Source organism: Centropristis striata, chromosome 13, assembly GCF_030273125.1.
Source record: "Centropristis striata isolate RG_2023a ecotype Rhode Island chromosome 13, C.striata_1.0, whole genome shotgun sequence".
Lineage (NCBI taxonomy): Eukaryota > Metazoa > Chordata > Actinopteri > Perciformes > Serranidae > Centropristis > Centropristis striata.
Window position 1 is genome coordinate 1,115,334 of NC_081529.1, and position 25,227 is coordinate 1,140,560.

The window sequence follows — 25,227 nt, forward strand, 5'->3', positions numbered from 1 at the left end:
GCGAAATTTTGAGTTTTTGACCTTCTCATTTGCATATCAAAATGGCGGCCAAATTTCCCATCTTGCTCAGTCGTTGGACCATTTCCCCTTAGTTTTTTTGTAAGTAGGCAATCAAAGATGAGGAAATTAAGTTTCTGGATCTATAGTCTAGAGTCAGAGCAAGAATATAGTGGAGGCTCAGTGTCTTTTATATATATATATATATATATATATATATATATATATATATATATATATGCAAAGTACCAACTGTAACATTTAAAAGTGATATTGATATTTATGTCGGCCTTAAAAAATGACACAAATAATGCTTAATTTCACCTTAAAAGTTGGTATTTTGCATATATATATATATATATATATTATATAAAAGGCACTGAGCCTCCACTATATCCTTGCTCTGACTCTAGACTATAGATCCAGAAACTTAATTTCCTCATCTTTGATTTCCTACTTACAAAAAAACTAGAGGAAAATGGTCCAACGACTGAGCAAGATGGGCAATTTGGCCGCCATTTTGATATGCAAATGAGAAGGTCAAAAACTCAAAATTTCACTTAGGAACCTTTTTTTTTTTTTTTTGGATTCAGCACCCTTGAAATAAGTAAAGTAGGCCGGTTCCTGACTTGTACCCATAAATGCTCCTCACTTTCACTTTTTGGACCATTCCATCTAGACTACGTGCTTTGAGGTGCTTTTGTTTATCTCTCATGGTTTGGCGTGTCTTTTGACTGAGGGAAGTGAAACAGCTGGCACTGAGTGAGAGACCCTTTTCCAAGAAATGGCCGTGTTTAGAGAAAGCAATGAAACAAGAAAACACAAAGCCAATGATGGTCACAGCTGCTTCACATCAAACCATTAGTGAGTCAGATTTTAGTGATGCCATGAATAATTCAATAGACCCCAATGACCGGTTGATGTCAGAAATATTAAGTCAATGTGTCATATGTCTGAAAACTTGTACCAGTGAAGTCCACGTTTGTCACTTTCAATGATGAAAGACGCAGCTTAATGACCTGCAACAATCAGTCTGAAGCGTGGAAAGAGTTCAGCCAGAAACTGAGCAGAGAAAGGAAGGAAGGAAGGATATGATGAGTCATTTTCATTTTTTAAGAAGCAGCTGTGTACAATCAAGCATATGTCTATTGTTGGCTGCTTAGATGGAAAGACCACCATGTGGGTGCTGAAGAACTAATTTGGGAGGTGAAAGTACCGAGAATGCTAATTTTATCACGCCCACTGTGGTGAAACGCTTCTCTGTAGGTAGGAGTGGAAATTTCCTAAATGACCTTTATGATCTTTAAATTGATAATCGGTATCGCTGGAAAAAAAAATAGTCACCTTGTCTACTCAAGTGGAAAATGTCAAGTAGAAAATGTTTGCTATGTAACAAACATTTACAGGAAATGTAAACCAATGTGCATAAAAGAGTATACCATAATATGCACATTATTTTGACATATATATATATATATAATTAGAAATTTCGCAGTTTTATTTATTTTATATGCATCATCCCTGAATCCTCTTACCTTGTTATTAAATGAATGTGACTCACGCTATCAATCGAAAATGGCTCAATATATGTGCTGAAATAAAGTTACACTGGGGATGCAATATGCAGAGGTGGGACTATATTTTATTACCTGCAGAGATCTGCATCGTTCCTCTCTCACACCAGGTAATTATTAATGTATGAACTGTCCACTCAAAACAGTCTAAAAAAAAATGAAAGTCAAAGTTAGCGGTGCATGCATTATATGGGAAGACTTATATTTTACTTGCCGAGATGTGCATCCCTCAGTTATTTCAGTCATAGATGATGATAATAGTGATATAATAACAATAATAATATAATATACTAATAATACCGTGATAAGAAAAATAATATAATGATAATAAAATAACAATGATAATGATAAGAATAGTAATAATAATTAAAATATAATAAATCTTGTGGTGTGTGTGTGTGTGTGTGTGTGTGTGTGTGTGTGTGTGTGTGTGTGTGTGTGTGTGTGTGTGTGTGTGTGTGTGTGTGTGTGTGTGTGTGTGTGTGTGTGTGTGTGTGTGTGTGTGTGTGTGTGTGTGTGTGTGTGTGTGTGTGTGTGTGTGTGTGTGTGTGTGTGTGTGTGTGTGTGTGTGTGTGTGTGTGTGTGTGTGTGTGTGTGGAGATAGAGATAGATGTATGTATAGATGTATGTATAGATGTATAGATGTAGATGTATGTATAGATGTATGTATAGATGTATAGATGTAGATGTATAGATGTAGATGTATAGATGTAGATGTATAGATGTAGATGTATAGATGTAGATGTATAGATGTAGATGTATAGATGTAGATGTATAGATGTAGATGTATAGATGTAGATGTATAGATGTAGATGTATAGATGTAGATGTATAGATGTAGATGTATAGATGTAGATGTATAGATGTAGATGTATAGATGTAGATGTATAGATGTAGATGTATAGATGTAGATATAGATGTATAGATATAGATGTATAGATGTAGATATAGATGTATAGATATAGATGTATAGATATATATATATATATATATATATATATATATAATTTTTTTTTTTTTTTTTTTTTTTTTTTTTTTTTCAGGATGACAATAGATTATAAAAATGTTTGCCACGTGTGACTTATATTTAAAGTTTGGTGAGTCTTGGTACGTTCAGGCAGTGAAAAATGCGATCATTTGGGACCCAGAATAAATAAATAAATAATAATTCGAAAAACAATAGGGACCTCGCAGGTCGTTCCTGCTTGGGCCCTATATATATATATATATATATATATATATATATATATATATATATATATATATATATATATATATATATATATATTAATTGATCGTTAACGTTATAGATAATCAAGTTGACAGGTTTCTTCCAAATGCCCATAGCTAGTTTGCTCTCTGTGTTATGTATGTTTTAGACAGTTATCAAACTTTAAAAGCGTTTTGTTGAGGTGTATCTGGTTGTTAATGAGCATGTCTGGTCCCTCTCCAGTACACTCTGGCCACTGATGCGTTCCAGCTGGGCTACACGGAGGACGGTCACTGTAAAGGAGAGGTGGACCGCTCGCTGCCCCCCCCCCAGAGGCTCACCTGGGACATCCCCTCACAGGTAAACACACCTGGACAGACACGACTGTTGAAACATTCTGCCTTCAGGTCCAGACTGACTCCATGCAGGCTACTGCAACAGTATCGCGTGTATTCAAAAGAAGCAAATGCAGGCACTCTGGTGGATTGACTGAAGTGAAAAAACATTTATTTTACATCTAAAAACACCAGCGTGTGTCGGCTTGCTCCTCCCTCAGGGTGAGGAATTCTTCTGAGTTCACTGTTTAACCCTCTATGGTACGCATGATGCCAGTTAGGGGAAAAAAATGTTTGGAGTGTTTTTTTGTCTTAAATTAGACTAAATAAACATAATCTGAACAAATTTTATATCTATACACTACTGGTCAAAAGTTTTAGAACACACCAACTTTCCCAGAATTTAATTGCAACATTTAAAATTCTTGATTGAGCATGATAGTGTTTTGAAAGTAAAAAAAAAGATTCAAAATCACATTTTATGTTGGACTAAAGGACTAAAAAAAGACACAAAATTACCAAAAAAAGACACTAAAAGACACCAAAAGACACAAAATGACCAAAAAAAGACACAAAATGACTTACAAAGTCATGAAAAAAAAATTAAATTCCATTCCATTCCATCCAATCCAATCCAATTCCATCACTTATCCGCACTCAGTTCCAAGGGGCTGGAGACGATCCCGAGTCATATCCCGATCATAGACTGCATAAAATAGATCCCGATATATTTAGGCTGAATATCAATATACAATATCCCTTTTTTACAAAAAAAATTCTAGCATCCACTCCAGATCTTTAGTTCCAATTTGAGTTAAATTGACTGAAATTATGGACAAGAGGTGCTTTTGTAACATAATTATTGTTTTTTTTTAAAACATTATTCTATGTAGATGGATAGATGGATAGATGGATAGATGGATAGATGGATGGATAGATGGATGGATAGATGGATGGATAGATAGATGGATAGATAGATGGATGGATGGATGGGTAGATGGATAGATGGATGGATGGATGGGTAGATAGATGGATGGATGGATAGATGGATGGATAGATAGATGGATGGATGGATAGATAGATGGATAGATAGATGGATGGATGGATAGATGGATGGATAGATAGATGGATGGATGGATAGATGGATGGATAGATAGATGGATGGATGGATAGATGGATGGATAGATAGATGGATAGATGGATGGATGGATGGATGGGTAGATGGATAGATAGATGGATGGATGGATGGATGGATGGATGGATAGATATACTTTATTTATCCCAAACTGGGAAATTACAGTGTAGCAGCAGCATTACACACAGAGACAATGACAACACAATTAAATAAGAACAACCTAGGCATACTTCAAGCAATAAAATATAAAAATACAATAAAAATACAATAAAAAATCTTCAAGTCAAAGCTCCACAAGCATGTGTGTGTCTGTGTGTAGATGCATAGACTAATTCAAAGCATAAAAAGCAGTTTTTAATACATACATCTGGGAAAATAACCCAGACAATTAGTGTGACATTCCTCTAATAGGCAGGGTTTATCAAAATATATCTCGGAGGGAAAGGAAACCAGAAACAATTGAAGGCTTTGAGACTTCATTCAATTTCCTTCTCATGTTTACACAATAACATGAGAGAATGCTTGAGGAAAGGTGCAAGTGCTGGGTCAGCAGGTCACGTTTGATCAAAACAAAACCGAAAGCTCTCCCTGTTGTAATTATGATGCAGTGCAGCATTTCTTCAGCTTTTGGTTCACTGCACATTAATCACTGTCTTCTTGAAACCGGCTTATTTTGGATGGTCTGAATCAGGATATCCGAGAAAGTTATACTAGAGGACAAAGATAAGGCATCCAGAGTTCCTTATTGACTTTCACATAGCAGGAGTATATTTAAATAATAATCATGGTTCTTTTCATGGTATTACTGTCACCTTTATCAACAATATAAAAATGAGGCACTGGCCCCGCTGGCGCCACTATGATAACATCAAAAATGATAATGTTTCCTTTTAGATGCCCTTCATATTCGGGATGGAGAATTTTCAAGAAACTTTCCATGGGAAGTTAAACTGGACAATATTCCAAATCTGAAACTTTCCATGAGAATCATTGAAATTTATGGGGATTAACTGGAAATTGGGGTAATTTATACGAACTGTATCATATCCAATCATAAATATACACATTTTGTTTCGTCATAAGCAGACATCCATGTAAAATAATTCAGTTTGAAAAACATGAAATTTCAACAGATTTATTTGTACATAGAATTTTATCAAGTTTTAATTATTTTATTAAACAATCAGCGGTGTGCTATGTGAAGGTGATTGACGAATAGCAGAGATATTCAAGTGTACTTGCATGAAATGTGGTTGTTTTAGTGAAGATATTGCTAGAATATATTTTCCCCAACTATATTTAAGTTCCCTGTTAAGGGCCAACCTTCAATTAAGTAAATTCCGTTTATTACCATTGATTCCCATGGAAAGTTTCCAACTTTTGTCATAAGCAGACATCCATGTAAAATAATTCAATTTGAAAAACATGAAATTTCAACAGATTTATTTGTACATAGAATTTTATCAAGTTTTAATTGTTTTATTAAACAATCTATTCTTTCATTGAACAACAAAAAAAAACAGGAATGTTGGGTTAAATATTACTCATCCCCCGACCCCACCCATTCAAAAAATTAAGTAAAATGCCTCCCCCCTCTAAAAAATCCCCCAAAAGTCCCATTTAAAATGAAAAGAGCCCCTCTCACTCCCTCCAACTTGTAAATGTTGGATTGAACATGTGATGGAGGGATGCACAGTTCATGTAGGGGGCGTGGCCTCCACCAGGGGGCGTGGCCTCCTTAGAGGGCGTGGCCTCAGCAGCCGTGCAGTAAGCAGTGTGCTATGTGAAGGTGATTGACGAATAGCAGAGATATTCAAGTGTACTTGCATGAAATGTGGTTGTTTTAGTGAAGATATTGCTAGAATATATTTTCCCCAACTATATTTAAGTTCCCTGTTAAGGGCCAACCTTCAATTAAGTAAATTCCGTTTATTACCATTGATTCCCATGGAAAGTTTCCAACAAAATGTGATTAAGTGCACCAATGGGTGGCCTTCAAGTAGAAAAAAAAAATCTTTTTTTAAGCGCCCCTAAGCAAGAAAACATGTAAACTGACCTCTAGGGTTTCTGTTTTGCTAATAATAAAAATATCCCCATTATGCACATTTTCATTTAATTGAGCATAAACTATATGAGCTTTAAAGATCCTACGAGGGCCTTCCTGGAAACGGATCCTTCCTGGTGCTGATTCATGCTGCAGTAGAAGCCTGCCTCAGCTCGTAACTAGTTAAAATAAATATATTATAATAAATAGTTAAAATAAAAGTCAACAAGTCACTCTGAAAAGCTGCATGTCATATATATTTTTGTATCGGTATAAATTAGAAAGTAAAACAAGATTGTGATGCTCCTTATGACAACAAGGTAACTTATTTGAACTTCCTTATTAAATATTTGCAATGAATGATGAATGAGTTTGCCGTATGAGTGTTTTCTGCCTGTGCAGCTTTCTGCTCCAATGAATGGCATGGGTGTAATTTATTGATACTGCTGTGAACTATATTGGACTTTGAGTTCAAAGTAAGGTCATTACAGCTAATGCATTAGCTTGAATAGTTGAATAGTATCTGAGTAATGTTGATGAGGAATGTTGCACTTGGCAGCAGCCCCAGTGTGAAAGTAGGAAGCCAACTTGATTCCTGATTAAATATCTTCCCGTCACTCGACATGTTGGGACCTATTGCTTTCAGTTAACCACGTAATCAAGACATGGAAAATCACAGAGTGTAAAACAAGTGTGTGGGCTGAAGGATTGATAGTCCATGACCGTTGAACCACTGTGCAGGAGTGGGTGAAAGAATGCATTATTTTTTATTAAACTATTAGGTTAATTATATACCTGGAACTCATAAACTTGGCTGTTTTTACTGGCCGAGCATTAATGAGTGAGACGTCTACAACGTGTGTGTTATATAACGATACTTTGTGAGCAATTTAATCTGTGGTACAAATATGTGACGATTCAAAATTAGCAAAAAATTAATCACTACCGTATTTTGTCCTCATTTGTTAGATGTCAAACATCACTATGGAGAAATGTTGCGGCTGTAGGATGCACCATCCTGTTAAAATCAGCTATTTTGAAGACGAGATATTTTAGATTCACTTCTACAAATAAAGGATGTTTACATAGATTATAACCTATAACCTCAGAAATGTATAAAAAGGGTTCTTTAATTTGAGGAAGAAAAGCACTTTGAGTTGCATTTATATGTATGAAAAGAACTATATAAATAAAGTTTGATTGATTGATTGGAAAATCTCCCTCTGTTAAAGAAAAATGGTGAGATTGTATTGAGAACCCAGTATCATCGACCTTCACACCGGTGAGGGAAAAACTCCTCAAAAACCCTTTTAACAGGGTAAAAAAAGAAGAAACCCCAGGATCCACAGACTTAGCATAGCATAAAATGTTTTACATAGCATAAAATGTAAAAAAATGTTTAATTTAATTGGGAAACTCGAAAAAAAAAATGATGTTTGCAGTTAAGTGACAGTATTATTTAGTCACTAGATCAGACCTGGGCATTGGGCGGCCCGCGGGCCACATCCGGCCCGTAGAAATCAATATAACCACAGTGCTTTTATTTTGAAAAAAATAGCAAACATTAGCACTAGCTAACAAGCACTTTTACTATAGTTAAGACAACAAATATATTCACTAATATATATGACAGAATAAAATAAACTTTAACAAACCTTGTGTCCTGTCAGTCAGCCACTATAGAAGCCTTTTAATACTTTATATCAACTTTATATGAATTACGACGCACTCGTTATTATTTACCGTTCATTTTTCATTTAACCGTTCAACCTGTTATTTCCTGTCACTACCTTTCAAAATTAAAGCACCGGTTTCACACTGGGCGGCACCATTTCAAAATAAAAGCACCACAACGTTGTAAAACACCTAGAAAATGTACAAACAGGAAAAACAAGCTATATAATACAAAAACACCAATATGAACCTTGCTAAAGGTCATTTACAGTTGTGTTTGAAATAAATGTTAAAGTGATATAGTGATTGGAGTATTTACTACTTTTTACTGCTATATTTGATTTACTCCACATTAACAGTCTCATCATAACATGTATTCCTATCAGTAGCAGCTCAAAACCAGATAATTTACTGTATTTCATAAAGCGATTAAATTAATATTGAGCAGAATTTAGTTCAGAGTTTTGGTCCGGCCCCTGCAACCTTCATGGTATTGGTCATGTGGCCCCTTGGGGAAATTAATTGCCCACCCCTGCACTAGAACCACATATGCAGTAGTGTCTGGTGTAAATATTAATAAGTGAGTAAATGATGTGGAGCAGAGTGTGAGGTGGTTTCCGATGGCAAAGTCCTGTTCTTCTGTCTCCAGCATGTCTCTGCTGAGGGGAGAGGAGGGGGCTTCCCCTCCAGCCAACTCTCTCAGTGAAAGAGGGTTTCATAGATGAAACACCGCCTGAAAAAATAAACAGAAGTGAAACGGGGCACAGAACATTTTGCTTGGACAGGCACTTTGCAACTACGTTCAAAGAACACTGGTTTCACTGTTGGTTAGAGTCCATTAAATCTGTCTGTTTACATTTTCTCCTCAAAGTCTGGACGGATTTAAGAAAAGGCCGTCTAAGAAGTGAGGAGCATTTATGGGTACAAGTCAGGAACCGGCCTACTTTACATATCTCAAGGGTGCTGAGTCCAAAAGAAATGTTTCCCAAACGAACATTTGAGTTTTTGGCCTTCTCATTTGTATCAAAATGGCCAATTTCCCATCTTGCTCAGTTGTTGGACCATTTCCCCCTTAGTTTTTTTGTAAGTAGGCAATCAAAGATGAGGACATTAAGTTTCTGGATCTATAGTCTAGAGTCAGAGCAAGGATATAGTGGAGGCTCAGTGCCTTTTTATTTATATATATATATATATATATATATATATATATATATATATATATATATATATAGTATATATATATATATATATATATATATATATATATAAATAAAAAGGCATATATATATGATATATATATATATATATATATATATATATATATAAATATATATATATATATATATATATATAAATAAATAAAAGGCACTGAGCCTCCACTATATCCTTGCTCTGACTCTAGACTATAGATCCAGAAACTTAATGTCCTCATCTTTGATTGCCTACTTACAATAAAACTAAGGGGAAATGGTCCAATGACTGAGCAAGATGGGCAATTTGGTGGCCATTTGATATATATATATATATATATATATATATATGCAAATGCAAAATACCAACTGGAACATTTAAAAGTGATTGATATTTATGTCGGCCTTAAAAATATATATATATATAAATAAATAAAAAGGCATATATAATATGATATATATATATATATATATATATATATATATATATATATATATATATATATATATATATATATATATATAAATAAATAAAAAGGCACTGAGCCTCCACTATATCCTTGCTCTGACTCTAGACTATAGATCCAGAAACTTAATGTCCTCATCTTTGATTGCCTACTTACAATAAAACTAAGGGGAAATGGTCCAATGACTGAGCAAGATGGGCAATTTGGTGGCCATTTGATATATATATATATATATATATATATGCAAATGCAAAATACCAACTGGAACATTTAAAAGTGATTGATATTTATGTCGGCCTTAAAAAATGACACAAATAATGCTTAATTTCACCTTAAAAGTTGGTATTTTTGCATATATATATATATATATATATAAAAGACACTGAGCCTCCACTATATCCTTGCTCTGACTCTAGACTATAGATCCAGAAACTTAATTTCTTCATCTTTGATTGCCTACTTACAATAAAACTAAGGGGAAATGGTCCAATGACTGAGCAAGATGGGCAATTTGGTGGCCATTTGATACAAATTAGAAGGTCAAAAACTCAAAATTTCGCTTGGGAACCATTTTTTGGGGGGATTCAGCACCCTTGAAATAAGTAAAGTAGGCCGGTTCCTGACTTGTACCCATAAATGCTCCTCACTTTCACTTTTTATCTCCATGCTGCAGTGTTTGTACTGCATGGAACTTCTTAAACATGTACTAACATGTGTAACATGTCTTTTTCATTCCTTACATTCTGCATGAGTGAATACATTTGAGGTGTTATTTTCCTCGTGGGGACTTGATATTGCATGGTCCTGTTAGGCTAAAACTTGTATTTATTGCATGACATTTAAGCAAAAAAAGTAGTTTGGAAGTATACACTACCGGTCAAAAGTTTTAGAACACACCAACTTTTCCAGAATTTAATTGAAAATTATGCAGTTTAATGTCTCAGTGTACTCTGAAATTAATGCACATTTGCAACATTTAAAATTCTTTATTGAGCATGATAGTGTTTTGAAAGTAAAAAAAAGATTCAAAATCACATTTTGTGTTGAACTAAAGGACTAAAAAAAGACACAAAATGACAAAAAAAGACACAAAATGACAAAAAAAGACACAAAATGACAAAAAAAGACACAAAATGACTAAAAAAAGACACAAAATGACTTACAAAGACATGAAAAGAATTCAAAAATGGACAAAATAGCCCAAGACTCCATAGAGTTAAGTTGTTAACCCATTTCTTGTTCCCTGAAAAAGGCCTACTTGTATAATTCTGAAATGTACATTATTTTCCAGTTTTGGTTAAGCTTACCTTTTTTTATTTACCTCTGGCAGTTCACCACTTACCTTTGGACCCTTTCAAGCTGTTCATTTGACTTGAACTGCTTGAATTTCAATAAAAAACTGGAAAAATTGGGGTGTTCTAAAACTTTTGACCAGTAGTGTACATGTCATTCACTTTCTGTAACTTGAGTAGTTTAACATCTAAAAATGATACCGGCTTGTATAGCCATCTGAAAGGGGCTAATGTTGCTAATGTTTGTTCTAGATAACAGGAGTGCCAATGCTATTTTTACAGTCTTGAGATGACCTGTGAGCTCATTTCCTGTTGATTCGACTAGTTTCCTGGCTTGATCTTTGATTTGATATTTGGAGCAACCAGACAAACCAAAAAAGGAAACCCAGACAATGTGGCAACATTGTGTTGAAATGACTTTAGGCCAAAAAACAAAGCACTTCAAATGCAATGTCCCCACTTTTTAAGTCTCTTTTTTCCCGTCTGTCTGTCAGGTTCAGGATCAGGCCATCAGCTCGCTGTCGGTTGCCCAGGCGCTAGCAGACGACGTGGACTGTCACGTGTTTCCCTTCAGAGACTTTGGAAAAGGACGGATCAAGAAGCTACGCGTCAGCCCTGACGCGTTCATACAGATCGGGTTACAGCTGGCATACTACAGGGTGAGACTACACACACACACACACACACAGTGTTGAGTGGAGGAGCTCATACAGAGTCAGCTCTGAAATGTATATAAAAGAAGATGACACATGCTCACACAGATCCCTTTGCTAATAGTTAGAACAGCTGTTCTCAACCTTGGGGTCGGGACCCCAGTTTGGGTCGCCAAATCAGTCAGCTCTGTCTCCACTGTGTTAAAGTATTCATGTGTTTTTTAGTGTTTTTGGTCATTTTGTGTCTTTTTTTTGGTCATTTTGCATCTTTTTTTGATCAATTTGTTTCTTTTTTTTAGTCATTTTGTGTCTTTTTTTTATCATTTTGTTTCTGTTTTTGGTCATTTCGCGTATTTTTTGGTCATTTGTCTTTTTTGTTATTTTGTGTCTTTTTTTGATCACTTTGTTTCTTTTTTTAGTCATTTTGTGTCTTTTTTTATCACTTTGTGTCTTTTTTTAGTCATTTTGTGTCTTTTTTTGATCACTTTGTGTCTTTTTTTAGTCATTTTGTGTCTTTTTTTTTAGTCATTTTGTGTCTTTTTTTATCACTTTGTCTTTTTTTTAGTCATTTTGTGTCTTTTTTTTATCATTTTGTTTCTGTTTTTGGTCATTTCGCGTATTTTTTGGTCATTTATGTCTTTTTTGTTATTTTGTGTCTTTTTTTGATCACTTTGTTTCTTTTTTTAGTCATTTTGTGTCTTTTTTTTATCACTTTGTGTCTTTTTTTAGTCATTTTGTGTCTTTTTTTTGTCATTTTGTGTCTTTTTTTGATCACTTTGTTTCTTTTTTTTAGTCATTTTGTGTCTTTTTTTGATCACTTTGTTTCTTTTTTTAGTCATTTTGAGTCTTTTTTGGTCATTTTGTTTCTTTTTTGGGTGATCTGAACTGTGCGTGTGAGATTGTGTTCAGTGAGCGGGGGTCGCGGACAACATGCATGTTAAATTGGGGGTCGCGACTCAAAAAGGTTGAGAACTACTGAGTTAGAAGACCTAGAAGTAGCCTTTAATACAAATGTGATTCTTGAGATTGTGAGTACTAACTGCAGTGACTCAATTCATAATCCATGTTCAAGTTCACTGTGTACATGCCAATGCCAGTCATGCATACGTGCATGCAGGGCGTGCAGAAATGGTGCGTCAGCTTTGTGATTAAGACGAAGCTTTAAGTTTCAGGAAACATGAATTTTCTTGCTTCACATCCTGAAAACTACTCATTATACATTGCATCCAACATTAGCAGGCCTCACTATAGAAACATATATATGGGTAAAGCTGGCATGAGTGAAAAAAAACTCTTATCTGGAAATACAATTTAATTTCTATTTGTATGCATAACTCAATAACAACAATACTAAATAACATTGTGGTATCTCAATGGTGAGGAAATGTCTTTCTTATGTCCCTACAAATATTGTGGGACTGGTGGCTAAATCGTTAATTTTATGTCACCTGGATTATTGTGCACCTGTATGGTCCTCCGCATCTAAAGGTCAACTAAGGAAATTACAAACTGCCCAGAACAGGTTTTACATTGTTCCATAAGAACAAACACTATCAGTATGCACCGTCAACTTTCCTGGTTAATGGTAGAGTACAGGTTGGCTGCAATACAACAACATTTTTTAGAAACACTGTCTATTCTTTTCAACCTGTTTTCTTATATAACCAAATTGTCAGATGTGATCAGGTTCATTCTTATGAGACATGGTCAGCTAATGGTGGTCAGATGATGTTACCATGTCCAAAATCAAATGGAGAACAGTTATTTATCGTGCTATCAGTTATTTGAATAATTGCCCACTGAATATACGTGAACTGAATAGTAAAGTATCTTTTAATTATTACTTGAGAATGCACTATTTAAATTTGTGAGTAGTGAATTAACATATTTACTGTATGAAAGTGAGAATTAATGTAATAGAGATGAATGTAATAACTTATTCGGAATGATTTCTGATGACGTATATAATGTCTACAATGTTTAATTGTTGACAAAATGACAAAAAAAGACACAAAATGACCAAAAAAGGCACAAATTGACCACACAATTATTAAAAAAAAGACATAAAATGACCAAAAATGACCAAAAATAGACACAAAATGACCAAAAATAGACACAAAATGACCAAAAAAGGCACAAATTGACCACAAAATGATAATAAAGACACAAAATGATAATAAAGACACAAAATGACCAGAAAAGGCACAAATTGACCAAAAAAGGCAGCTTTAAGAGAACAGTTATTTATCGTGCTATCAGTTATTGGAATAATTGCCCACTGAATATACGTGAACTGAATAGTAAAGTATCTTTTAATTATTACTTGAGAATGCACTATTTAAATTTGTGAGTAGTGAATTAACATATTTACTGTATGAAAGTGAGAATTAAAGTAATAGATATGAATGTAATAACTTATTCGGAATGATTTCTGATGACGTATATAATGTCTACAATGTTTAATTGTTGACAAAATGACAAAAAAAGACACAAAATGACCAAAAAAGGCACAAATTGACCACACAATTATTAAAAAAAAGACATAAAATGACCAAAAAAAGACACAAAATGACCAAAAATAGACACAAAATGACCAAAAAAGGCACAAATTGACCACAAAATGATAATAAAGACACAAAATGACCAAAAAAAGACACAAAATGACCAAAAATAGACACAAAATGATCAAAAAAAGGCACAAATTGACCACAAAATGATAATAAAGACACAAAATGACCAAAAAAAAGACAAAAAAATGACCAAAAAAGACACAAAATGACCAGAAAAGGCACAAATTGACCAAAAATAGACACAAAATGACCAAAAAAGGCACAAATTGACCAAAAAAGGCATCTTAAAGAGAACAGTTATTTATCGTGCTATCAGTTATTGGAATAATTGCCCACTGAATATACGTGAACTGAATAGTAAAGTATCTTTTAATTATTACTTGAGAATGCACTATTTAAATTTGTGAGTAGTGAATTAACATATTTACTGTATGAAAGTGAGAATTAATGTAATAGATATGAATGTAATAACTTATTCTGAATGATTTCTGATGACGTATATAATAATGTCTACAATGTTTAATTGTTGACAAAATGACAAAAAAAGACACAAAATGACCAAAAAAGGCACAAATTGACCACACAATTATAAAAAAAAGACACAAAATGACCAAAAATAGACACAAAATGACCAAAAAAGGCACAAATTGACCACAAAATGATAATAAAGACACAAAATGACCAAAAAAAAGACAAAAAAATGACCAAAAAAGACACAAAATGACCAGCAAAGGCACAAATTGACCAAAAAAGGCAGCTTAAAGAGAACATTATTTATCGTGCTATCAGTTATTGGAATAATTGCCCACTGAATATACGTGAACTGAATAGTAAAGTATCATTTAATTATTACTTGAGAATGCACTATTTAAATTTGTGAGTAGTGAATTAACATATTTACTGTATGAAAGTGAGAATTAATGTAATAGATATGAATGTAATAACTTATTGGGAATGATTTCTGATGACGTATATAATAATGTCTACAATGTTTAATTGTTAAGTGATTTTTGTTTTGTCTTGTGGACCCCAGGAAGACTAGCTCCTCCCACTTTTGGTGACAGCTAATGGGGATCTTTTTAACATTAAACAATATTATACAGTTCTGTTAATGTTTGCATCTCTGTCTTTGCACCTCCTACTTTTCTTCTTCTTCCAGGATCGTGGTGGTTTCTGTCTGACTTACGAGGCATCGATGACCCGTCTGTTCAGGGAGGGCCGGACAGAAACTGTGCGATCCTGCTCCAATGAAAGCTGTGCCTTCGTCAAAGCTGTAGAGAATGGAGAGGTGCTGTTAAATACCTTAGTTCTGCTCTTTCAAGTCTTAAAATTCAAAATTCGCAAAATCATTAAACTCCTGCCGTTTCCTTGGCTGTCAAAACCCCAGAATAAAACACCATATTGTAAAAATTGTAAGTCTAATTTTGGCTTGGACTCCTTTATCAGTCTGTTTATGCTCTATTCTGGTATTTAATTCTGGGAATTTTTATTCACCTATGATTCGAGTCAATAAAGATCCAGAGGGCTTATGATGTGATTACAAAACGATCATCACAGCATCTTGATGCATGATTTATTTTTTCTCACCATGTGACTACTCTTCAAACATAGAATATTTATTAACCAGAATTCGTAATACAATAGTAATTGCAGTTTTTTTTTGTAATTGTTTTATATTTAGTTTTAAGCACTTTGTAATAAATAACAGCTACATATATTTTTTCTAATAATAATCTAAAATATAGTCAGGTTTTTTAAAAATATTTTATCTCTAACGAAGATTGGTAAAATGTAAGTTACACAATCTTTACATCAATGTTTACGACTCTCAGTACTGCTTTGTGTTTGGCTCTGCTAGCTGTTAGCTTTATTAGCTGTTAGCTCTTTTAGCTGTTAGCTCTATTATCTCCGTTAGCTGTTCACTATTATCTGTTAGCTGTTAGCTCTATAATCTCCGTTAGCTTTATTAGCTGCATTAGCTGTACATTCTATTAGCTCCTTTGTTTTTTTTCTAAGTATGCATATCCAACATAGTTCCCAGCATAGTTTGCCTTAATAACTGGGCTTGAACTACAAAAAAAACAAAGCAGTTGGGATGCTGTGGTACTGCATTGACACATGATTTTTTTTTTAAAGAGAAAATCAAACTGCATCTAACAATCAATTGTTTGTTGTTTGTTTATTAGTTTCCACCCAAGTATATAGATGACTTGTAGGTGATTCAAAGGATGTCACTAACAGTGTGATTTGGTTTGAAAGGGAGTGGACCAATGCAAGCGTCTCTTCCGGCTGGCTTCAGAGAGGCACCAGAACCTCTACCGGATGGCCATGACCGGAGCTGGGATCGACCGACACCTCTTCTGTCTCTACGTGGTGTCCAAATACCTGGGCGTGGACTCACCCTTCCTCAAAGAGGTAAGCTTTTACATGTGTTCAGTGTTTCATTGCTGTTAAACCCTTTGATGCACAACATGGGTCTAAAGTGACCCGGCAGAGTTTTTATGTTCTATATCTTTGCAATAAATTATTTTCATCATTCAGTATTCCAGGTTTTCCTCAATTAGTTTGTTTTTGATCATCATACATCCTAATGTTATGTTTCCTTTATTAATTTTTGAATAAAATCCCTTTTTGTGTCACTACTCTTCTAATGCACAACATGGGTAAAAAATGACCCATATCCATTTTTAGCTAAGAAGCTTGCTAAACTAAATACTTGGCTAACTTCTTGGCTAAGTATTTAGCTAAGTAGCTTGTTAAGCTAACTACTTAGCTAAGTATTTAGCTATATAGCTTGTTAAGCTAACTACTTAGCTAACTTCTTGGCTAAGTAGTTAGCTATGTAATAATACAAAAACTTTTTTTCTTCATAAAGTATGAGAGACAAAATGGAAATAATGGTATGTTGTTATCAAAAACAACATATTTAAAGAATACTTGGGATATTCAATCATAAAATAAGTTGATATCAAATGTTACAGCACAGAAACACACAGCAGCATTAAATAACATGGGGAATGAATGCGGGTCATTTTAGACCCATGTTGTGCATTAGAAGGGGGGTCAATATGTTGTGCATCAAAGGGTTAAAGCATTTTCTGATAGTCTGAGTGAAACACAAGAACGTGATCTGTGGTCGAATATAATTGTTACGTCCACTGACTAAACCCAGCCAGCAGACAATAACACAACAATCAGAAAATCAAACAAAGTCAAAAGTGATGTGAACAAATGCTGATTTATTTTATGAACAACCAAAGAAAGACACACTAAGGTGGGGGAGGATGGGACAAGTGATTGTGCCAAAAGAAAGTTGAAACAAATATAACAAAAGAAGGACTGTCTAAACTAGCTGTGAAGAAAAACAAACATAAGGCCTAACTAACTTATCTACAAAAAAAAGCTTTCAGAACAATACAGGGGTGGCACAACCAATAAGCTAATGGAGTAACAGAAAATATCCTACGTGAATGCAAAATGTACAGGGAACCAAGGTTATAATAGTTTTTAATTTTTCATTAGTTTTTGTTTTAATTTCGTTGTCAATTTTTGTTTTCAAATTCAGTTAGTTTTAATTAGTTTTTAGAGTGAGTTTGCTAGTTTTGATTAGTTTTTTTTTTTGGAAAATGCTTAGTTTTTATTAGTTTTAGTTTTAGTTTTTTGTAATGGGGTATTTGTTGGGTGCCAGATTCAATAAGGTCACAATAAATGTTGCCTTTATTTCCTTTGTCTGATCCATTTCAGCCCCAATAAATGTATTAAGTCATAAAACCAAATAGATGAAATTGATTTCATATCAACCAAAAAGGTTCACGTATGAAAAAAGTTGACAAAGACTAAAACTAAGGACATTTTCACTATAATTTTAGTTAGTTTTAGTTAGTTTTGTAACCACAAAATACAGTTTCAGTTATCGTTTTTTAAAAACTCTCGTTTTTATTTTTATTTCAGTTTACGAAAATGTGTTTTCAATTCTACTTTTCGTTATTTTGTTAGTTTTCGTTAACTATAATAACCTTGCAGGGAACACCGACTTACCTAGTCCCAACCTCACCACAACAACACAGCACTAACAAATCGAATTTTAAACATCCAAGCACATGAAACACCAGTCTCAAAGACAGATAACAAAAACAAGATGGCCTCCGGTGATCCTCAGAATGGTCCTTTTTCAGCCTGAACACACCACCTCTGATTGGCTCTACAGGTGGAAATCAGCTTTCCAGGTGGATCCTGTGAAGGAAATTTGGTGTTTCCTGCATGGTGGGACAGTTCCCACATGGTGGGAAGTAGGCGGCGACCTACTTGGTATTCAAGACACAAGGCATTGTGGGAACTGACTCTGTGAGCTTAACAATTCTAACACCATGGCTGTGTCCCAAAGTCAAGGAAGGATGCTCAAACGGCTGGATTTGAAGGACACTACGTCATCGACATCCGCCGAAGGACTGTCCCAATGTCGAGGATGCTCCGGAGGACAGAGTCCTTCTTTTGCCCAAATTCCGAGGATGCATGTGTGTATCCTCCGTGCGCTCCGACTACCCATAAAGCATTGCGCACACCGGTCTACCGGGAGATTTAAAAATGGCGAGCGTAGAAACAGCGACGCCGGCGGCGCAATATGCATTTAAATATGTAGATATTTTCAGTTTACACTGAATGTTATCACATAACTTACAAAACGTGTGTTCAAAGTCAAGCAAAAATATATGAATAAGCATATGCTAGAATATTAAGCTTAAAGATAATAAACGTCATCTTGATACATTGCCGGTTAAGTTAATTAATGCCGTCTCAGTCGCTAAAGTTATTGTTTATTAATTTATATGCAGATGATGATGTACTATGTGCAACTGTGCCATTCAGAAAGTTATACATTTCTTTATTGTGTTTACAGGGACCGAAAGTCCGCTATTATCTGTTATTGTTATTTATAAATAACTGTTACTGTACTGTAATATAAAAAATAAAAAATCACAGAACATATTTCCATGATGAATTATGCGCCGCTGCATTCATGGCACTAAGCACTGATTTTGAAATTGCGGCGCTGAATTTATTTATTTATTTTTTATTAAACTGATAAGAACAGATACTACACTTGATCTTAGCCAAAGGGCCGAGAGCGGCGCTGAAGTTAAGCAGGACGTCCAATTACGCAATGACGCACAGCTGCACACTCTGAAGGCTGTCCCATTTGTGCATTACACCAGTCAAAGGAAGGACTCTTGCCTTGCCTTCGGAGGACCCGACTCTGAAGGAAGGATCCTTGACATTGGGACACAGCCCATGATTGAGGGGAATGTGTTGACCAGTGGTCTCTGTCCTGATGTGATTGGAAATTTGGTGTCTCCTGCATGGTGAGACAGGAAGTAGGCGGCGACCTACTTGGTATTCAAGACACAAAGCCTTCTGGGAACTCACTCTTTGAACTCAACTGTTCTAACACCATGATTGAGGGGAATGTGTTGACCAGTGGGCTCTGTCCTGATGTGATGTTTAGGGGAGGAAGATAGGGCCACATTGAGGCTTACTGAAGAATCAATGCTGGAAACTACAATGGACATAAGTCGTGCGGTGTATGGGACTTTGTTGTATTGTGAAAGAGCCATTCGGGATGTATGGAATACGAATGTGCTAATAAATCTTGCTGAACAGAGTGTTGAGTGCTTTGTTTTTGGCCAGCTCACTAGGGATGGGTACCTTTCACATTTGAATCGATACGGTACCGATACCCGGTACCTGGGAATCGGTACCGGTACTCAACGGTACCAATTTTCGGTACTTTTGCGTAACATATTTATTTCTCAAAATATAAACTTTAAAAAATATATCAAAACAATATAAAATCCAGGATGAGCAGTGCTTTATTGTTGAGTGAACGTACATTTTGTAACATGAAGGTTGCAGTGTTATCAAAGAATGTAGAGGAGCGCTCTCAGGTGGCAAAGCACGGAGGAGAAAAAAAAAAAGTTGCAAGTGCACGTGTGATTTGTTGTGATGACGTCGTAGCTGTGCGGCGCAGCACCGGTCAGACAGTATTGTGGGCATAGCATGATGGAATAAACAAAGTTGAGTCGGGCTGCTCTGTGCACATATCGAGGATGACGCAGGAGTCCGAGGGATTTAATTTCAGCGAGGCAGTTTGGAGTTAAGTGGCAGGTAATATTCCTGAGTTGAAGAGCGGAGTATTAGCGGAGGACCAGAGATGCAGCAGCTAGCTGCTAGCTGCTAATGAAAAGTCTATGGATGATTGGAGAGAGCAAACGGAGTAAGGAAGGTCCAATCTGGAGGCAGACGAAGGCCAAGCCCGGGTAGAGACATTGGAGGGATAGCAGCTGGCGGCTAGCAGGCCTAGAACCGGCTGTTGGTCTCTGTTCCGCGGTGGAAGAGGGCAGCAGTTAGCGGCCGCGGTGAGCAGACAGGACCAGACGAGGAGGTAAATACATTTTAAAAAATAGTGCGATCGTCAGCACGCTTGTTAATCAAAGACGTCAAATGAAAACGGGTTGAAATCAATGATCAGTTTAAAGTTAACGCCGTTTAGGTACCGAAACATGGTACCGTTTGATTTTACATGAATCGGTACTCGGTAGTACCGACGGAATTCGGTCGGTACCTATAAAAGTACCGAATTCGGTACCCATCCCTACAGCTCACCCATTAACTTAGTGCAATTGACCAGAATTGCCACGACAATCCAATCAGCTAGTTAGCACCTGGGAAGGACACAGAAAGGAGGGAGGAGAGGCAGAAACACACACCAACAGTCCTCTGGCACGCAACAATAATCAACTCCTTATTTTTTCTCTCGTCCCCTCAACTTCCAGGTTTTGTCTGAGCCTTGGCGTCTCTCCACCAGTCAGACCCCGATTCAGCAGATAGAGCTGTTCGACCTCAAGAACAACCCAGACTTCATATCACTGGGAGGAGGCTTCGGACCTGTGAGTGACAAACTTTTTCCTGTGTTCTTGGTTGTAAATCCACAGACACAATGTCTGGACATTGGGTTAAATTGTGAGGTGTTAACACAAATCGCATGTTATCTTTTTTGTGAATGTCAGGTTGCTGATGATGGGTACGGGGTTTCATACATCATCGTGGGAGAGGATATGATCAACTTCCACGTGTCGTCCAAACACTCCTGCAAGGACACTGTAAGTAAATCCCTATTGCTTGTTTCAGTTTCAACTATTTTCATTCCAGCTGTGATGTTCAGACATCCATAAACAAAAACACTTTCTGCTTCCCATCTCTTACTCAATCTTTTAACTTCCTGGCTTATCTCCATTGACCACATTATTTACACGTTCAGTAACTAGGAATCTACAGATTGACTTTTGCACTGACAACCTAATATACACATAATAACTCATTCAGATGTTGTTTGAGCCACTTTTTATTTATAGGCAAGGAGTTAAGGGACAGGGGATGTTCAGGGGGAGATATAAGGTCAATTGCAGAAAGCTATAGAAGTGGTTAAACCAGAGTTGTCCAACTCTGGCCCGTGGGCCAAATTTGGCCCGCAGTGTAATTATATTTGGCCCGCGAGGAAATACCAAATGACAACCAGAGCTGGCCCACCGGTATTATACAGCGCAAATAAAACTACAAATCCCAGAATGCTCTGCTGGTGTTTTGGCTTGAACACAGTAGATCAGTGTGGAGCAAACTGAGCAACAATTAAAGTGTCTTTATGCACTTTTTCTTGCTAGACCAAGGCTTGAATGGCTGCACATTCATTGAAGGATATTATTATTAGTCATTTGGTTTATTATTGTTATTTTATTCTTACATTTATTTTTAGCCTGTGGAAAAAGATTACTGTTAAATTTAAATTTAAAGAAGGCCGCATATGAAATAAAGGGACATACGATTTTTATTTAAATTTTATTTAAGAAATGAATGCCATTGATGTGTTTGTTTGTTTTATTTGATATTCGATTTTGCATGTTTGCAATATTAAGTTATATCAAGCTTTGCTTGTTCCATTTCGTTTGAACTTGTTTAGGTCAATTTTTTCAATAAATATCAATGTTGGCCCGCGACTTTGTCCAAGTTTTAAATTTTGGCCCACTGTGTATTTGAGTTTGACACCCCTGGGTTAAATCATCTGAAAGTCTGGAACGTAAAAATGCACCTCATACAACTTTATAATGGGAGTATGGTGGCCATTCCCATTTATGTTTCATAAGTTGTTTGCACAATATTCATATATGTTGCACAGATTTGGTTAAATATCGCCAAATAATTAACACCTTTTTACCATAAAAGTGGTCAAGAATCCCCAAGAACATGAGGAACACCATAGAGAAATCCATGCAGTGGGGTTAAAAATGTGCTTAATTATTCATTTATTGTTCAATATCCCATTGCATTTTTTTTGTGAGGGATGTATTAGTTCTTCATTCACCCTAAAACCACAAAGCATATGACCCGACACGAGGAACTGCACAGTGCTTTCCCATCTGTTTTCAGTTCCCTTTTTAAAAGCTCATTTTTAAATGGGAATCTATTGATTTCATCAAGCTAAACTGATAAACCAGCCAGGCTGATATATTGGCTTGTTGAAGATATATATTTGTATGGGTGTATATGTAAAGAAACTGGTGTACAGAAATGCCCAAAAACTAGGTTTGAGAGTAGTGGAAATGTTGATTTTAACTCTATGAACATCCCACTTCTTGACCACAAAAATTCAGAATACTATCAGCAAATAGAGCTTTACCAAAATGTTTGCTAACGCTTTATAATAAGGTCCTTAATAACCATTAATTAACAAGTAATAAGGCATTGTTCTCGATTTAGATCCGGTAGTTGCAAAAAGCATAGTTAACTTATTGTTAACTTATAATAGATGAGCAATAAAGTACATTTTAATATCAATAAGTAAACAAAATAAGATGAATAAAGGCATGGCAAAGACATAATGGGTGGGTCATGGGTGTTTGTAATGCCATTATTAACACTTATATAAGCTTATAAACACACAATAATGTTAATAAGCATCTTGTAAGGCCTTATTACTTGTTAATTAATGGTTATTACAAGGACCTTAATATAAAGCGTTACCAAATGTTTTAATGCACGTATCAGTATCAGTATCACTACATCCAGTCGTCTCCTTCCCTTTATGTGGTTTTGATTCTTGTGCCACAATGTCCTCTTTTCCTTCCTCTTTCTAAATGTGATTTTCTCTTTTTTTAGGACTCCCACAGGTTCGGAGCTCAGATAACTAAAGCTCTCCAAGACATCATGACTCTTCTCTCCACTGACACCAAAACGCCCTCGTCCTCCAAAGGGCCTCAGTCCAAGAAGCTCATGTGAACAGAAAATGTGGCAGAAAAGCAGCTGCAGGTGTAGAAACCATAGAAGCTGCATTGTTAAAAGCACAGCCAGTTTAGTGACTTACTGAAAGGCATTAATTCAACCAACAAAGGTGAAATAATCAGTAATATCAAAGGGAGATCTTGGCCTTTTTTACGTCAAAACCACAATAATAAAGCTTTTAGGCCTCGTTCAGAAATAGAAAAACAAGGCACACTGAAGATGCGAGGAACCTTTTCCTGTTGGACAGGTGCTCTGTAGCACCTGCAGACAATGTTATGATTTGCATTCTTCCATTAAAAACATAGAGTTCAAAAGCCTTAACAGGCACTAACAAATATATTTTACTGTTATTCTATAGCATTAATTCGTACGCTTTTTTTGTATATTTTTGTATTTTTTGCGAGCTGTCTGTCCGAGACATTCAGCTGGAGAACATTTAAGATGTCTAAATGCTTCCAATCCCTGTTTTCTCTAGAGAATATGAAACTTGTAATGGTGGATTTTTTTTAAGAAGGAGGGAGCAAAGGTCATCACTTGAGATGGAAGTCTTTAGCAGTAAGAATAGTAGGAGATGGAGACGGAGAGACAAATCTCCCTGACACAAGGCGGAAAGCATTAAGAGATCCTAAATCTCAATAAAAGTGAAGGGAAATGTATTTTTAGTTTATCGGCAGAGCCAAATGTCCGTGTGACGATTCAAATCAAAAAACAATTCTATAGCAAGGGTATTTAGAGTTGAGGGGGAAAAATAAGAGGGTAAATCTCAATTAAGGGAAATAATTACACTCAGACCAAAAGAGACACATTTTTATTGCCATTTAATTTCTAAGAAGTTGTTTACAAGCTAGACAATGAAAGCCCAAACCTTTATTTGCAGTGGTTACTGGGCTACTTTTACCCACCACCTGATCTCTGGAGAAGTGAATTTCTGGAGAAATGAACCCCAGCCTGAATCAGTGGTCTCCATCCACAGAACACACTTTCCTTTGTAATTACGATCTGGTACGAGGAGAATGTTACTTACTTTTAACTCATTTTGACTTAATTTGGTTCCTTTAATCAACACAGTTCCCACCATAGCTTGCCTTGTTGTGGTCGTTGGGGGGTTTTCTTTTAATTACACATAAGCACTCATTCTATATTTGATGTATTCTGTTCTTTATTCACGTTTTACACAGCGTCAGGTTTTTTTTATACACATGTACAGTCATGGAAATCATTCTTTTCTTTAATTTATTGTTAAATTAAAGAAAACTTATCATATTTTTCCAAACAAATGTACCTTTAGTTATAATTATAATTATAACAACAAAAATAGCTGATAAGAGTTTAATTTAAGAGCTGATATCTAGACATTTTCCATGGTTTCCTTAATGATGATCATTCTGGTTATTATCAAGAAAACCATGGAAAATGTCTAGATATCGGCTCTTAAATTAAACTCTTATCAGCTATCGTGTTTATCATTATATTTGCCCAAATAAATGTACCTTTAGTACCTTAAATATTTTACAACAACATCAATGTTTACAACTCTCAGTACTGCTATGTGTTTGGCTCCGCTAGCTGTTAGCTCTATTAGCTGTTAGCTCTTTTATCTCTGTAAAAAGTACGCTTTGTTAGGTCCGTTAGCTGTTAGCTCTATTACCTCCGCTAGCTGTGAGGTCTATTATCTTTATTAGTTGTTAGCTCTATTAGCTGTTAGCTCTATTAGCTCCGTTAGCTGTTCACTATTATCTGTTAGCTGTTAGCTCTAT

General features: G+C 35.5%; 1 protein-coding gene and 1 pseudogene across 1 annotated transcript in view; one reads left to right on the forward strand and one right to left on the reverse strand.

Annotated features, from left to right (window-relative positions):
- Window positions 1-24,712, forward strand: part of cpt1a2b (carnitine palmitoyltransferase 1A2b) — a 59,504-nt gene extending 34,792 nt beyond the window's left edge. Inside the window, exons 13-19 of the mRNA XM_059348519.1 lie at window positions 3,024-3,140; window positions 11,412-11,576; window positions 15,300-15,428; window positions 16,400-16,555; window positions 20,971-21,084; window positions 21,205-21,297; window positions 23,348-24,712. Of these exons, the coding sequence (XP_059204502.1) occupies window positions 3,024-3,140; window positions 11,412-11,576; window positions 15,300-15,428; window positions 16,400-16,555; window positions 20,971-21,084; window positions 21,205-21,297; window positions 23,348-23,467 (894 nt within the window). The 3' untranslated portion in view covers window positions 23,468-24,712. The remainder of the gene's footprint in view (window positions 1-3,023; window positions 3,141-11,411; window positions 11,577-15,299; window positions 15,429-16,399; window positions 16,556-20,970; window positions 21,085-21,204; window positions 21,298-23,347) is intronic.
- On the reverse strand, window positions 19,063-19,273 carry LOC131984206 (U2 spliceosomal RNA; annotated as a pseudogene).
- Window positions 24,713-25,227: the final 515 nt, after the last annotated feature.